Here is a 14993-nt window from a genome sequence, read left to right as displayed (position 1 = left end):
ATATATATATATATATATATATATATATATATACAGAGAGAGAGAGGGGGGTAGATATGTATACATATATATTGCTGCTAGATTTCAAATATATCTTTACCTGTGTAACTTAAATATTTGATGTTAACTCTGTCTTGTTAAAAATACCTATCCTGAGACTTGTTCCTGCCTACTACCTTCTGCAGTATACACCTGTGAAGCCTTGTACACTCTATCCCTCCTTCCATACTCTCACTGACCTCTCTATCTTTTTCATGTCTTTTTCTTACTGCTGTCTCATGCAGACCCTATCCTTCTATTTAACAGCTCTGTCATTCCAGGTACCCCTAATCTCTACCAACCCTCCCAACTCTACAACTGGAAATTCTATTTTTGCCAGTCATAATACTTAGTTCTAATCACTCAACTAGTTTTTCTCCTTTTTATTTTCCATTCAGGTGATAACCCCGCATCTACATACAACAACTGCTATTGGTCAATTACCCAAGACCCCAGCAGCCTTGCATCAGTGGATACCTCATGGACTAAACCTTCCAGAGTTTTAAATTCATGTCAAACCAAGTATTGTCTAACCTTTGACACTCAACTGTTTCCATATTCAGCTGTAACACTTTTCTGGAGCCTTTTCAATTGATTGCCCCATTCTACTCACTTTTTATCTCTTTCCTAAACTTTTAGAAACAAAAACCCTACTGTCCAAACTTATTTGTGGTATTACAACTCCTATTCCACCCCTTGTAGATATCTTTTCACGGCCTTGCGCCCACCTTCTCTGTGTACAACTGCTGCCTAGATAACTTTGAACAACCTCCACACCATATAAATACTAAACTTGTACCCTGAAGGCTAGCAACACCCATGGTATATTAGTTGTAAGTAAATAACCAAACCAGGAAAAATTCATTAAAACCATGGTACTTACCAATGGTTTTTGTATGCAGCTGCAATCCAGGTGCTGCCTACTCCATTTGCCCTCTCTCTGCTGGTGCTCAATCCACTCCTCTACCCTATCCCCATTCCCAACCACCCCATATCAATTAGATTTATTCTTCAACATAGTTCCTCCCCATTCACTACCACCACCCAATAACATGTACTCTACCCAACACTATCCTGAACCATCTTACACCACAGCTATTTTCCTTAGCATCCTATAAGTGTCCCCCTATACACATCACTCACTACTACACCTTTAGTTTTACTTGTGATGATCCACCACTGTACCAGTAATCAAGGAACCTCAATCCTCACCACTGATAGTGGACGATGCATACTGGGAAGATGACAGGTGCACACACAGCTCTCTGCATCAAGTGCAATTTGCCTTAAGAGCACACAGAGACCACAGTCAGTTCAGGGCTGGTTTCTCCCTCTTTCACCATATCCCCAGTAAGACTCCCCGGTGGAACAGCTATAGAGTTGAGAGCTCAGATGAGTGGCCAAGCCACGACCTCCAGCATCCACTCTGTCCAACCAGTGCTTCATTTCCCTGCCCAAGTAGCTGACACATACACTCTTTGAGGTTTCACACACACACACACACACACACACACACACACACACACACACACACACACACCTGGGAAAGGCTGGCACAGGTTTACTAGCTATACCCCCTTTTGCACAGACTATAAGGTAGTTATCACTACCACCAGCCAACTTCTTATCAGCTACTTTAAGGCCCTTAACAAAGGGTGTCCAGTCTTACTGTGTAATGTTTCTGTCAATACAAATGGTAGTTTTACCAAGAGCAAGACTATTAGGAGTGGCCAACAGTGTCACCAAATAAGCATGCAAGTACTCTCAAAACTTAAATATCTCTGCACAGATCAGCCACAGTGAAAGGTTTAAATGTATTTAATAATAAATAAACTAACAAGACAATACTAAATATATATTTACAGTGACATCAGAGTTCAAAATCACATGAAATATTTAAAACATTGCAGGACAGTCTCAAATAAATAAAGAAAAATATCTAAGCTAAGCTTTCCTACATTCCTGACTATATCTAGGAGAATTACTATACCCTAGTTAATTTACTTAAGAGCAAGGCAAATGTGTGGTGAATGGTTCCTGTTGTTGTCAGGTCCAAGACAGAATACAGAATGCTCTGTCTCTCTCCGAGAGGTCTCAAATTAATATCTCAAATGTTACTGCTGGGATAGCTTGCAGAATTATATAATTTCTTGTCATCTGACTCCATCCCAAGTGAAACCCCCACTGCTGGAATGTGGCAATATTTAGCATGTACCTGTGAAAATACATATACCTCAGATCTGTGGCAAAGACCTGAAGCCATAAAATGATAAAACACTTCCAGGACAGCACAGAAAGTTCCCTAGTTTTAGACATTGTGTCTCTTTGCTGCCTTAAAGTAATTTAATTTCAGCTATTTTTCTGAAATTTACTAGACTGAGATTAATCTCCTGTCTCCCAGTTTCCACTGTTAAAATATATACGTTTTCACAGTTACAATAGTGTATGTACATTTCTGTTCTTTTCCAGTAGGCCACACTGTGGGTACATTTTAAGCACCAGCATTTTGCAAACCCCTTTCAACACACATCTGTACAAACAAGTTTGTTATACATATATACAGTTCTAATGAAGTTGTGACACAAGCATCTTATATGAATCATGTTGATATTCACAGATGGCATATAATTATTTACAAAATTCCAGATAGCTGGGCTGGTAGTATCTCCCTTTGTCACAACACTTTTATAAATTTTTCACGTTTTTTTTAATCCATCTTTTATACTCTACAAACCTAAGTATCCACACCCAGTTTCTTTTCCACTACAAGTCCCATCATGCTTTCCAACTCATACCATGGTATCATTCTAACATCACTACTCTTCTGCCTAGGCCTATTAACACAAACATCTCCTTCAAACATAAACATATAGAAGCACCCATAAAATACCTCCCCATGCCTTACCTCTTGACATCTACATTAACAGTTTCTCTAACATCACATCCTCCTTAATCAACCATAACTACATTTACCTTAAAAACTTCTATTTCCTCCCAGCAATGTTAAATACTAAGTTAATAACCATCAAAGAGTCCAGGCATAATAACAACGCCAAGTTTCATCATAACCTCACAGTTAATCTCCTCAAACTTTCACTATGTGAAGACATCCATCCCAATCCTGAGCCCACACTATCAGTCACCCCCCCAGTCTTCTCCCAGAAAAAAGTTACTGCTAACTACATTAAATATATATAGTATATGTAACAAAACAACAGAATTTCACTCTTGACTAAACCTCTACTTCCCAGATATAGTTGCAGTTACTGAGACATGGCTAAAGCCACATATCCAAGACAGTGAAATTGTCCCTTCAAGTTATAACATTCTGAGAAATGACTGAATCCAAAAAGAAAGCAGGAAGTGTGGCATTAGTATATCCTACCAACTTATCAATCACCCCCTCTCCAAACCCATCCCATCCTTCAACAATGCTGAAATACTCTTTAACTTCTATGACCATAAGTAATACTAAACAACCATGTATCAGTATAATATTTATATCTCCTGGCCAAAACATCCCTATTGTCAAAGACTTTCACTCCTGGAGCTCCGAGAATATCAAAAATGATGCAATCATCATGAGTGACACAAACATTTACAAGCAACATATGATTTCCACTCCCTCAACAAATAACATACCTCAATGGCTTTACATAACTTACCACCAGTCCTACAAGAATTAAAATAACAACCAAAATAACAACCAACCAGGTACGACCTTAGGCTGGATCCTTGTAAAAGGTCCTCTCAAATACTCCACCAGTCCTACAAGAATTAAAATAACAACCAAAATAACAACCAACCAGGTACGACCTTAGGCTGGATCCTTGTAAAAGGTCCTCTCAAATACTCCAACTCAAATATCTTTCCAAATGTCCTAAGTGACCATTCACCAGTTTATACCTATAGAACCCTTCCTCATGAATCAAAACCCCAAACCTATAAAACATCCAAAAATTTAACCAGATTTAATCAACAACTACTTAACAATATCCTAAAAGCCATAAATTGGACCCAACTAAAAACACTACAACTCGATAATGCCTTATCTCATTTCAACAAGATTTTCTTAGATACTCCAACTCAAATAGCTAGCATGTTTGACTCCCATTTTATTGAAAGTATACAAAAATTTGTAAACTTTTCCACACCTAATGCTAACACCAAGCACACTGTAAACTTAAGCCAAACAAACTATGAGAGCACATGCTCCAACAAAAACATCCCTCCTCCTCTACATCATGACTGTACATAGAACTACATTAACCACTTTAACCCTACAATCTGTATCAACCTCTCTTATACACAAACTTCTCACTAAACTAAAGCATTGTTCTCTCTCTGCTGATAATCTCCCATCCGAAAACCTAAAGCTCATCACAGATGATATAACCTACCTGTTAGTGCTCTTATCAGTAGGCCTAACTCTGAATCCAATATTCCTAACCTCTGGAAAAAAATCCATCATTATTCCTTTACATAAAGGCAGAAAAAACAGTGACTTATTTAACTACCGACCCATCCCTATCCTATCCCGTCTTTCTAAAATACTTGAAAAATGTATACACTTGCAACTGATGAAATTTCTCTTAAGTAACTCTCTACTTTCTCCCAGCCAACATGGTTTTTGGCCTGCTCACCGTGCCACCACAGCATTACTATCCTTCTATGATGCTGTGAATAAAACTATGGACACAGGCCTTTTTACCTCAGTTATCCTACTTGACCTATCAAAGGCCTTTGATAGTGTGTCACTTCAGAAACTCTTAAAACAACTATCTACACTAGAATGCTCTCAAACCACACAAAAATGGTTCTTCAGTTACCTAATTAACAGACAAGAATGTGTCAGGTGGAAAACTAGTCTATTTGTATACAGGGTAATTGTACTCTTGGAAGGCTGTGTAAGCCAAGGCGCTAAGTGTTTAATTAAATTCACTTACTTCTTGGATCGGTGGTCTTGGTGGTATTTTATTATTTTATTTTTTTGTTTTTTTAAGCTGTATTTGCTAATTGTACTGGTGTCCCTCAAGGATCCATTCTTGGACCCCTGCTCTTTAATATTTTCATTAACAACCTTCATTCTGTCTCCCTCCAAAGTACACTCATCCAATATGCTTATGATTCCAGCCCTGTCTCTATTTCCAATAACCCCCAACACCTCTTAAAATTACTCAGGAATTATTCACCTCTATTGATACTTGGTTAAATAATGCTCAACTACTATTAGACCGTAATAAAACTAAGCTCCTACTATTCTCTCCAAAGCCATCCACATATGACTTCAAAATTTTCCAACAAAATAAAACCCAAATTGAAATAGTAACTCAGGCTAAACTACTAGGTATAATTATTGACAAACTCACCTTTGAACAACATAAACTAAATTCAATAAAAAAAACTCACATCAAACTTGGCAAACTCTACAGACACAAACAGTTCATGAAAACCTCAACCAAAACAACACTTGCAAATACCCTTCTACTTCCTTTCCTCTTCTATGGGGCACCTATACTGCCTAACCTCCATATATCCCTAAAGAATAAACACTAAGCTTGCTATCATAAAATTGCCAAATTTGTGGCTGGTTTTCCCAACAGTGCTCACCATTTTTATACCGTCAACAAGCTAAACTGGCTAGACTTTCCCCATTACCTGAATTACATTCCATTGTCCTTCACTCATAAACTGATCTATAAACCTGACAACTGCCCTGCCTTAAAGTCTATCTTACAGCCTTATATCATACCAGGAAATCTCCAATCAACCAACAAACTACTATTAGAATTACAGCAGACACAGCCTCTACTCCTGTGCCATAGTTAAACTTTGGAACACCCAACCTCCCACTATCTCTGCTATTGAATCACTTATATCCTTCAAACTCGATCTAAAAAATATTACCTAAACTCTCATATTTGCCTATGCTCCTGAATAATCTATGATATTTAATATGTCTTCAGCCAACTGCCCCTCTCCTCCCCTCTCTACACCCATCCTTTAAACTATCATCTGCATCTATTCTCTACCCTATCTTTCCATAACTCCTAACATAATTATATACTGTCACTCTGAAATTATTCTATAATCAGTCTTTCCATAACTTCAGCCTATGCTTCCCCATCCTTCATTACATCCTTCTTTCATACACAGCCCTAACTAATACAGTATAATGTAATACATGCTGATTTTAAAATGCTGTATAATGTACTACAAGCTGAATTTTACTTGCATGTTCAAACTCTTGTTAATTAATAGATGTAAAATTTCTTGGCTGAGCAATATTGTTAAAAAAGTATATATGTGTATGTAGATATATATATAATATATATATATATATATATATATATATATATATATACACAAAACACACACACACACACACACACACCCACACAGTATTTTGTCTGTATCATTCCTGGACACGTATGACAATGTATTTTAACCTGTTATTGTGTATCTCTGTTTGCCTACACTTGTACTACTGGAGCTTTTCTCCGTCAACCTCCACTGAAAATGGGTTCCTGACCCAGTTGGACTTTCCTGGTAACCAAGTGTCAATAAATAAGTATATATATATATATATATATATATATATATATATATATATATATATACACATATAAAAAACACTCACACACACACACACACACACACACACATATATATATATATATATATATATATATATATATATATGTATATGGGTCTACTTTTACTAACCAAATTTACACTTCTTCAAATCATAGTTGACTGACTGTACTTCAGCGAAAGAGCATTCCACTGAAAGCATGGACCTCCCAACTTTTTTGATGTGGTAACAAGTGGCTGATTTACTCCACTAAGTGGTGGTATCTTCAGTCTGTGGCAGAACCATGTCTTAGATGGAGAGGTTTGTATTCTGCTACATGTCCCAGTAGTAATCTAATGTACACTGTTCTGCCTTTGCAGTTCTTTTAATACATTTGATAGGTCTTCCTTATAATAGAGGCACAAGTAACTATGCAACATGAGTAGAAGTGGTTCCATTTCAGGACTGTAGTTTAGCCATTGAACTTCCTATCCTGAAGCAGGCCATGGGGCTTCATCAGTGACTCTGATGTGTCCTTTGTGCAGCTCTTGTGGACATATGAAGTAGTTCTTGACTTGGTGGCAGAGTTCCCTATTGATCAGGTAGTGAAGAGGATTAAGGTTTTGAGCCATCATTAAACTGCTTCCTACAGTCAAGGGCATGGGGTTTGACTCCTTCCTCCATTGTATGGCTGACGTATGATTCTGAACAAGTTACTTAACCAGACAGCACTCCCAGATCACCCATAAAAAAGGACGCTTGTGTCACTGAGCTTTCCTGGTTAACAAATGTATAAAATAAAATAAAAAGCTGGCTTCAAGATTAAGGCTATACGTTGTTAATGACTTGCTTCCTGTGGTCCAGTGTTTGATTCCTTTTAGCTTTCATTTGCCTGCTGTGTGATTCTGGGCAAGTCATTAATCAGACAGTTAAGAGTTCTTTAACACAATATGTCAGGTTGTCCTGTGTGAAAGATTAAACTTTGCAGGAGTCTTCTGCACCTTGGTGTCTTATCATAAGGTTCAGGACTTTTTATTCCAGAAAGAGAATTTATGACTATGCATCCAATTACCAAGATAATCTGGCTGCTCTGGGAGCATTAGAGGGACTACAGCCCAAGCAACCCAAGTTCAAGTAGAGGTTTGGTTGCCTGAGGAATTGACAGGAGGTTGGTGGTGAGTATCCTGGTATCCTGGAGGGGCAAGACAGTTCTGCATATAACTTTGTGAGTCCTGGCAGAGGCTGGAACTTGGGAATGTTAATATCAAGTTGGGGAGTTGGAGCTGAGTAGGCATGTCCCTATATGGTTATAGGTGGGACACACTCTCATTGTAGACATTCATGGCCCATTACAACTGACAGCAGGGCTATGCTCTCAGCATGGGGGTGGGGGCTAGGCAAACAGAAGAGTCCCTCATTGGATGGATGATGGCTCATCTGTTGAGCTCCTCTTGCCTGCTTGTCGTGTGGTGAGTCTAGCCCTTAGAACCTTCACAGGGAGGAAAATGCCCACTTCACTGCAAGACTCTTCTTGGAAGAAAGGCCATTATGGCAAAGAGTGCATGTGGATCTGCTGGGGTAAGAAATGCAGGTACAGGCAGTAGGGCTGGCAGCTGGTTACCTGCTGCAGATGAAAAAAAAACATTTTGAAATCATCCAGAGTACTGATAGCACAAGTTGGTTGGTTTTCTAGCTATGGAATGCACTAGGTTAAAGGTTATGCTCCTATCCCACCAGTAATTTTTAATTTATTTGTTGATGTAGGTTGAAAATCCTTGGTATGGGTATTTAAGGTGCTGTTGATACTGTGGAGATGCAAGAGCTCAAACAGGGCAGGATCTTTCATGGGTCAAAAAGCATGGAGTTAGTAGGAAGCTAAGTAAAAGGAGGCTACTGCCACAAACCCATAGTTAGGTTTGAGCAGTGCTTCAGGTGCAGGCTGTTAGAGGCATGATCGGTAATGCCATTTGCATGGAAGTGCAATGCCAGCATTCACTACAAACAGTCATTCATTTAAATATCCACACTTAGATGATGTAATCCATAGCCTTATATATAAGCCTGGTCAGAATAATGGATCTGTAATTGCCTGGATTGGTGGTAGAGCCATCCTAATGTAGTGGAATCACAGTGTTAGTTGTCCAAATAGCAGGTATATAGTCTGTGGATAGGGTCTTCCAGTCTATATTTAGCAATGAGTTGCAGGCAACCCAGTACACCACTTGTCAGAATCTTAGAGAAAGCTACAGCCTCACAGCTTCTAGAACATAGTGAAGTCTACGGAGTACTTACAGGTCATTAATGCAGCTTTACAAACTGACAAGGCACCAGTACAATGCTTCTCACTCTGGCATATGCATTCTTTTATAAAATGAATGCTTTTGTGGAGCTGTCCTCAGTAACCTCTCAAAGGCATTTGACTGCATAGATCATTCACTTCTCATTCCCTTCTCATTCCCTTTATGAACCTTGACTCCACCTCTTTAAACTAGTTCTCTGAATTATCTGTTCATAATTATCCAGCCTCACGCCTATTCCTGTCTCCTCCCATCCTTACCGATTTAATCTTTGCTCTTTATATTAACTGCGTTGCGTCATAATATTCTTCTCTATGTAGATGACTTTTTTATCAGTTAATCTGGCCAAATGTTTCAGGCCATCTGTATATCAGTCAATACTACCCAGGCTGGACTTTTTTTTTTTGGTGGCATATGACTCAGCTGGTCTGAAGACATTTAAAAATTTACAGGGTCTGATGGTGGGCCTCTAAAATATAGTACAATCTATAAGACATCTTGAGCTCTAGTTTGACTGATTACGTACCTTCTCTTATCATGCCCTGAACATGAAGACCAGACTTATCTCAATGCCCTACAGATGAATTAACAGCTGGCTAATAAAACAAAGCAGGATTCCCACTGGCATATACATACTTCTTCCAATACTTAAGCACTCCCTACCCATCACTGCAAAAGCTTCAAACAAAGCAAAACCACATTTCCTATTTTATAGTTGGGTGAAGCCCCAGACCTCATGATTGCCAGGTGATAAAACAAGCAGGCTGGCTCCCAGTATCACAAAGAATAACCATCCTCATGAGCACACTTATTTATAAGATCATTCACGTGAAACAGCATAAAGCCTTGTAAAGAGTGATCTCTGGCAAACAGTGCTCCAGGACACTCAGATTCATTGGTCATTTCACATTACCATAATGTAGGTGTTGACCGAGGATTGTCATACCTTGTCCCCTCTACCTAAAACTAGCTTCCCATGATGTCCAGCAGCATCTTATTCTTGAGTCTTTCACCATTCAGCTTAACGTGTACCTGTAAAATCAGTGTGTGTGTGTGTGTGTGTGTGTGTGTGTGTGTGTGTGTGTGTGTGTGTGTATGTGTGTGTGTGTGTGTGTGTGTGTGTGCATGCAATGTGCTGGCTTTATCAATGAATCTGTCTAACTCATGTGATATTTTTGTTTTATCTCTTCTTAGAACTGCATTTTTATTGCTATTTTTTCACCAGCAGTATACAGTTTATCCCTTGTAAATAATTGTTTCAAGTTTCTTCTTTATATTGTTCTTATTATGTATGTATGTATGCAGATATCAGTGCATGTGTGTGTAAGTATTTATTTATTCATTGACTGTTTGTTAACTAGATAAGTGTTCTGGACCAGGGACCCTTTTCAAGATCCAAAAGTACAGATTACAAGAGAGTAAAGTACATTTACAGGCAATATAGTTGGTTGTTATACATACGTCAGGTAGAGACAATTCTTGAGATATAGACACTCATGAATGTAACCCAAGCAAAGTTGTTTGTAAATGAACAACATTAATCATATAGTTAGCAAAGAGTAACATACACATTTAACAAAATATTTACATTATATACAGTGTATATGGTTGTATTATTAAGATATTAATGGCATGCAGTGACTAACTGCATTTGTGCACTACTATATAGTTATGTATCTTTGTATTATGCTGCATTCTCATGCTGTATAACAACATTAATTAATTCATTCATTAATTAAATTAATAAAGGCAAGGTAAACAGTCTGAAGAAATGCAATGGAGTTTGTCATATTAGAATTCTAATAAACATCAGCATTTACATTTCCTAAAATGCTGCTGCTCATTTGGGGTGTAGTGGGCATCAGACAAAACCAGAGGGTGTGGGGGAGGAGTGTAGTTATGCATGCAGACATTTCTTTGTTTAATGTTTTACCACATTTACTCTGTCTGTACCTTTTATTTCATCATCCTACTATTTGAGTCTGTTTCATTCTGATACCCCATGGTCTTGCCCCACAGTGAGGTTGTCATGGCAACCCAAGTCAATGCTGTGGAATGTCTATACCTCAGATGTCAGACCTAACTGTAATTGATAGAACTATGCCCTTCTACATAAGTAAGGTAAACAAGCACACATCCATGCAGTCAACAGGTATGTGCTGAATCTGACATTCTGAAGGTCATCTGAAGGTGACTGCATAAGCATGTCCTGTGCTGGCTTCATGGCACAGAAAGAGAGCAAGAGAGATGAAGCTCTGAGTATAACCTGACTAACCTGCATGTGCTTAATTACTCATGTGCTGTAGAGGCTGGCAGAGGAGGTCAGGGTATGACAAGGAGGAGCCTGCATGCATGTTCAGAGGAAGAGACTGATGATGTGTGTCCCAAAGCATGCTGTCCACCTACAGTCTCTAGTGGAGAACAGAATAGGTGAAAGTATCTGCCTACAGGGGGAATCAAGATATTGTAGGTAAGATCACTCACAGAAATCACAGAAATGAGTGACAAGCCATCAAACTGCCAGGCTGTATGCTTGACCTTTGAGACTTTAAAAGCATGATCATGACAAAACAAGGCTTACACACACACAAAAAAAATCTTCTGGCGGCTGTCTGGATGCCAGCCACACCAATGCATTGCTCTCACCCCATAAAGAATGAGTGTTAGCAACTGTGGCAATGGCTTGATGGTTGGCAAGCATGGAGGAGGCAAATCTCAGCAAAAAAAATCATGCTCTGTGCTGCAACACAGGCAGCCTTCCTAGTATGTTCTTGTGCCATCCCTGCATTTGTACACTCCTAGCTCCTCCAGACCTTCTCTATGTCATGTTACTGACTACAAACACATAGTAACCGTACTGAAGCAACACTGGAGAGGTCCTACATAAGCTTGTCCTAGGGGTTAAGGTCCATCTTCCCTATGAAAAGTACTGCCATCGTATCAAAAACTTAGTCAGGTGCTCTTCAGTTTGCATTTTTTACACAACTTTTTCTATTTCCTGTTTTGCAAAGATGCTTAAACGAACTGCAGTTTTCATCAGGCTTCCCTTTATATTTATCTAACCGTGTCACTTACTTGCTACCTGAAGTTATGACTTTCCATTTTGTTACTACCTTGTGTTGCAACAAGTATGTATGTGATCCTGCTTTCACTGAATTATAAGCAGCAGTAAATCAGCAAACTGGAACTGTGTTTTGATGTGTTTTTAACTAAGTGAATAAATAAGAGGAAAGAGAAATGCATTTTTAACAATTATCAGAACTTGCATTAGACTTAAATATACATTTTGTAAACTGCCCATTTTGAGGTTTAGACTTCTAGCATTGAGTAGCATTACCCTTAGATTTTGTTTATTTGTATCTATTATGGTGGGGCATTTGATGTTTGAGCCTTGTCTAAAAAAGGCACTATAGGGGCAGCAAGAGCCTTAGCCAGTGTCCGGAATCCCAGAGGCTACAGGTGCAGGCCATCTCTGGCAAAACATCGTGGCCTGGCGATCATGTTATCCCAGGCTGACAGATACTGGAGCCCCTTAGATAAACATAACATGGTCTATGTCATACATGATAATTTAATAAAGATGTTTCTTGTTTAAAAAAGCTGCCTTTATGTAGATGTAAGCCACATGAGTAATATAGGCTGCAGAATTTAGCTTCTTAATGTTATCAGTAATCAGTTTTATATGTATTTGCTTCTTCCTAATGTTTTGTTAGTTTATATTCCTAGGTAGTTTTAATTATTGAAACAGTGCTTAACTGTACTTATTTACTTATTTTTTTCTTCTCCCTCTTTTTATTATCTGTGGTGCTACTGAACATCTGTGATTCTTCCACAATTCCAACAGTGGGATGAAGTTAGTGTCCTAGATGATAAAAAACAACTTATTCGGACATTTGAGGTCTGCAACATTAATACTCCCAATCAAAACAATTGGCTAAGAACAGCATTTATCTATCGGCGGGGGGCCCAACGTGTACATGTCCGTATCAAGTTCTCTGTGCGGGATTGTGCCAGCATGCCAAACATTGTATCATCATCTTGTAAGGAAACTTTCACTTTATACTACTATGAAGCCAATTCTGATGATGCCACAGACAGTAGCCCAGCCTGGCAGGAAGGTCCTTGGCAGAAAGTGGACACTATTGCAGCTGATGAGAGTTTCTCAAAGGTGGACAGTGCTGGCAAGATCCTGAAGATTAATGTGAAAGTGCGCAGCTTTGGACCATTGTCTAAGCAGGGATTCTACCTTGCCTTCCAAGACTCAGGTGCTTGCATGTCACTTATAGCTGTGCAGGTTTTCTTCCATAAGTGTCCAGCAGTCATCCGAAACTTTGCTTCATTCCCAGAGACATATGCCGGTGGGGAGAGTACATCACTAGTAGAGACTCTTGGAGCCTGCATCTCCAATGCAGAGGAGGATGGATCCATGGTAAAATTGCACTGCAATGGTGAGGGAGAGTGGATGGTGGCAGTTAGTCAGTGTATGTGTAGAGCTGGCCATGAACCCGTGGGTGACAGTGTTTGCAAAGGTAAGAAATTTGTACATTCAGAATTTTTTCTTTTGATGCAATTCCATTTTAATTATACATAGTGATGTATATGTTGAATTTTAAAGTAGTCTGCATTTAGGCATTGAAAGAAAATGCTAGTGTCTGAACCATTAAGAAAATAAATTTTGCATTCAAAGTGCCCACATTAAAACATTAAAATACATTCATCAGAGCTTGCAAATCAGGTTACCTTAAAATACTTGTATTATTTTCAAATACGTGTTTGTCTCTGTTGGGCTGAATTATAAATGCCATTCCTGTCTCTTGCTTTTGGGGAAGGTGACCAGTAAATGTACAAGATCCATAAAGGTAACAATACCCTGTGTGCTATGTCAGCCAGTGTGTAATAGAAGGAATCAGTCAAAAAGGTGTGGTTGTTCAAGGTACTAAAATATTTTCTCTCTCTCCTAATTCCTGAATGTGGCCACACTTGATGTTTAGAAATGAACATGGTAGGGTATGTTTTAAAGATAGAAATGAGTCTAATTCAATGCATAATGTCTGTTTTTTTTCTGTGCACTCATTTACCCTTTAGCAGACTGACTGAGGGTCTAAAAATCCCAATGTTAATAACGCTGGCTATCTTGAGGTAGGTCTGGTAGAGACAAAGGGATTGGTTTCTGTGTAGGCTGACTACACTGTATGAGTAAGGCAGCGATACCTCTTGTCATTGTAATCCACATTAAGAAGCAGACTCAGATGAGGGAAAGAAAACTGGGTATGACTTACTGAGAGTTCGACAGCTTCTCCTTTTCTATGACAGGTGCTTTGCCATATCAAATACTAAACTGTAAACATGGAGCGTTACAGCACTGATCTGAAGCAGTCAAATACATTGAATAAGTCTGTTCTTTGACTGTATTTTCGCATACACATCCATGATGCAAGGAGAAACAGGAAAGTGCAAGTGCCATATCTTGCTAGGTGTTGTCCATCTTTGCAGATCTGCAAATATATTTCCATAGATACTTCCCTTTATTCATACATTATTTGAAGTGTCTGGTTAAGCTGACTGTTTCAGAAAATACCTAGACTCTCCATTTATGCTATACAAGAGAAATAAGTATTGGTGAAACATGTTGATAGTCAGAGGAATCTGGCTTTCTCGCATTAGTGCATTATTAGAACTTGTGTCATTGTGTGATCATCAACCACTTTGCTGAAACAGTGTTATTTTTCAGTGGCTCATTTGCATGTCTCCCATGATGCCTTGATAAATGAAGGTTTGCAAACAGTTCTGTAGAGATGTTTTTGTTTTGCCAGGGTGTTTTCTGTCTGGAATGCGTATGCATCTCTCTTGGGACTTTTGTTATATTTTTCACCTTATTTAGTACCTCCTGTCCCTAATAAACTATGGACATACCAAACACGCAGCACGAAAATAAAATCTTATGAATTCCCAATCTGATGTGACACAGGAAATGCAGAGTATTTCAGCATTTTAGATTAATAATTTAACCAATGAAATATAGAATGGATAGCTTTTACACTGTCAGTAGCAGTATATTTTTTTTAAACTATGGTAGTTTTAGG

General features: G+C 38.6%; 1 protein-coding gene across 1 annotated transcript in view; it reads left to right on the top strand.

Moving 5' to 3' along the window:
• Positions 1-14993, top strand: part of LOC122808722 (ephrin type-B receptor 5-like) — a 1437003-nt gene that overhangs the window by 671722 nt on the left and 750288 nt on the right. Inside the window, exon 3 of the mRNA XM_044079715.1 lies at positions 12755-13439. Within this exon, the coding sequence (XP_043935650.1) occupies positions 12755-13439 (685 nt within the window). The remainder of the gene's footprint in view (positions 1-12754; positions 13440-14993) is intronic.

Source organism: Protopterus annectens, chromosome 8.part0 (genome assembly GCF_019279795.1).
Source record: "Protopterus annectens isolate FY-2018-M chromosome 8.part0, PAN1.0, whole genome shotgun sequence".
Classification (NCBI taxonomy): Eukaryota; Metazoa; Chordata; order Ceratodontiformes; family Protopteridae; genus Protopterus; species Protopterus annectens.
The sequence above is the reverse complement of the archived record's forward strand: the minus strand, read 5'-3'. Positions and strand labels throughout refer to the sequence as shown.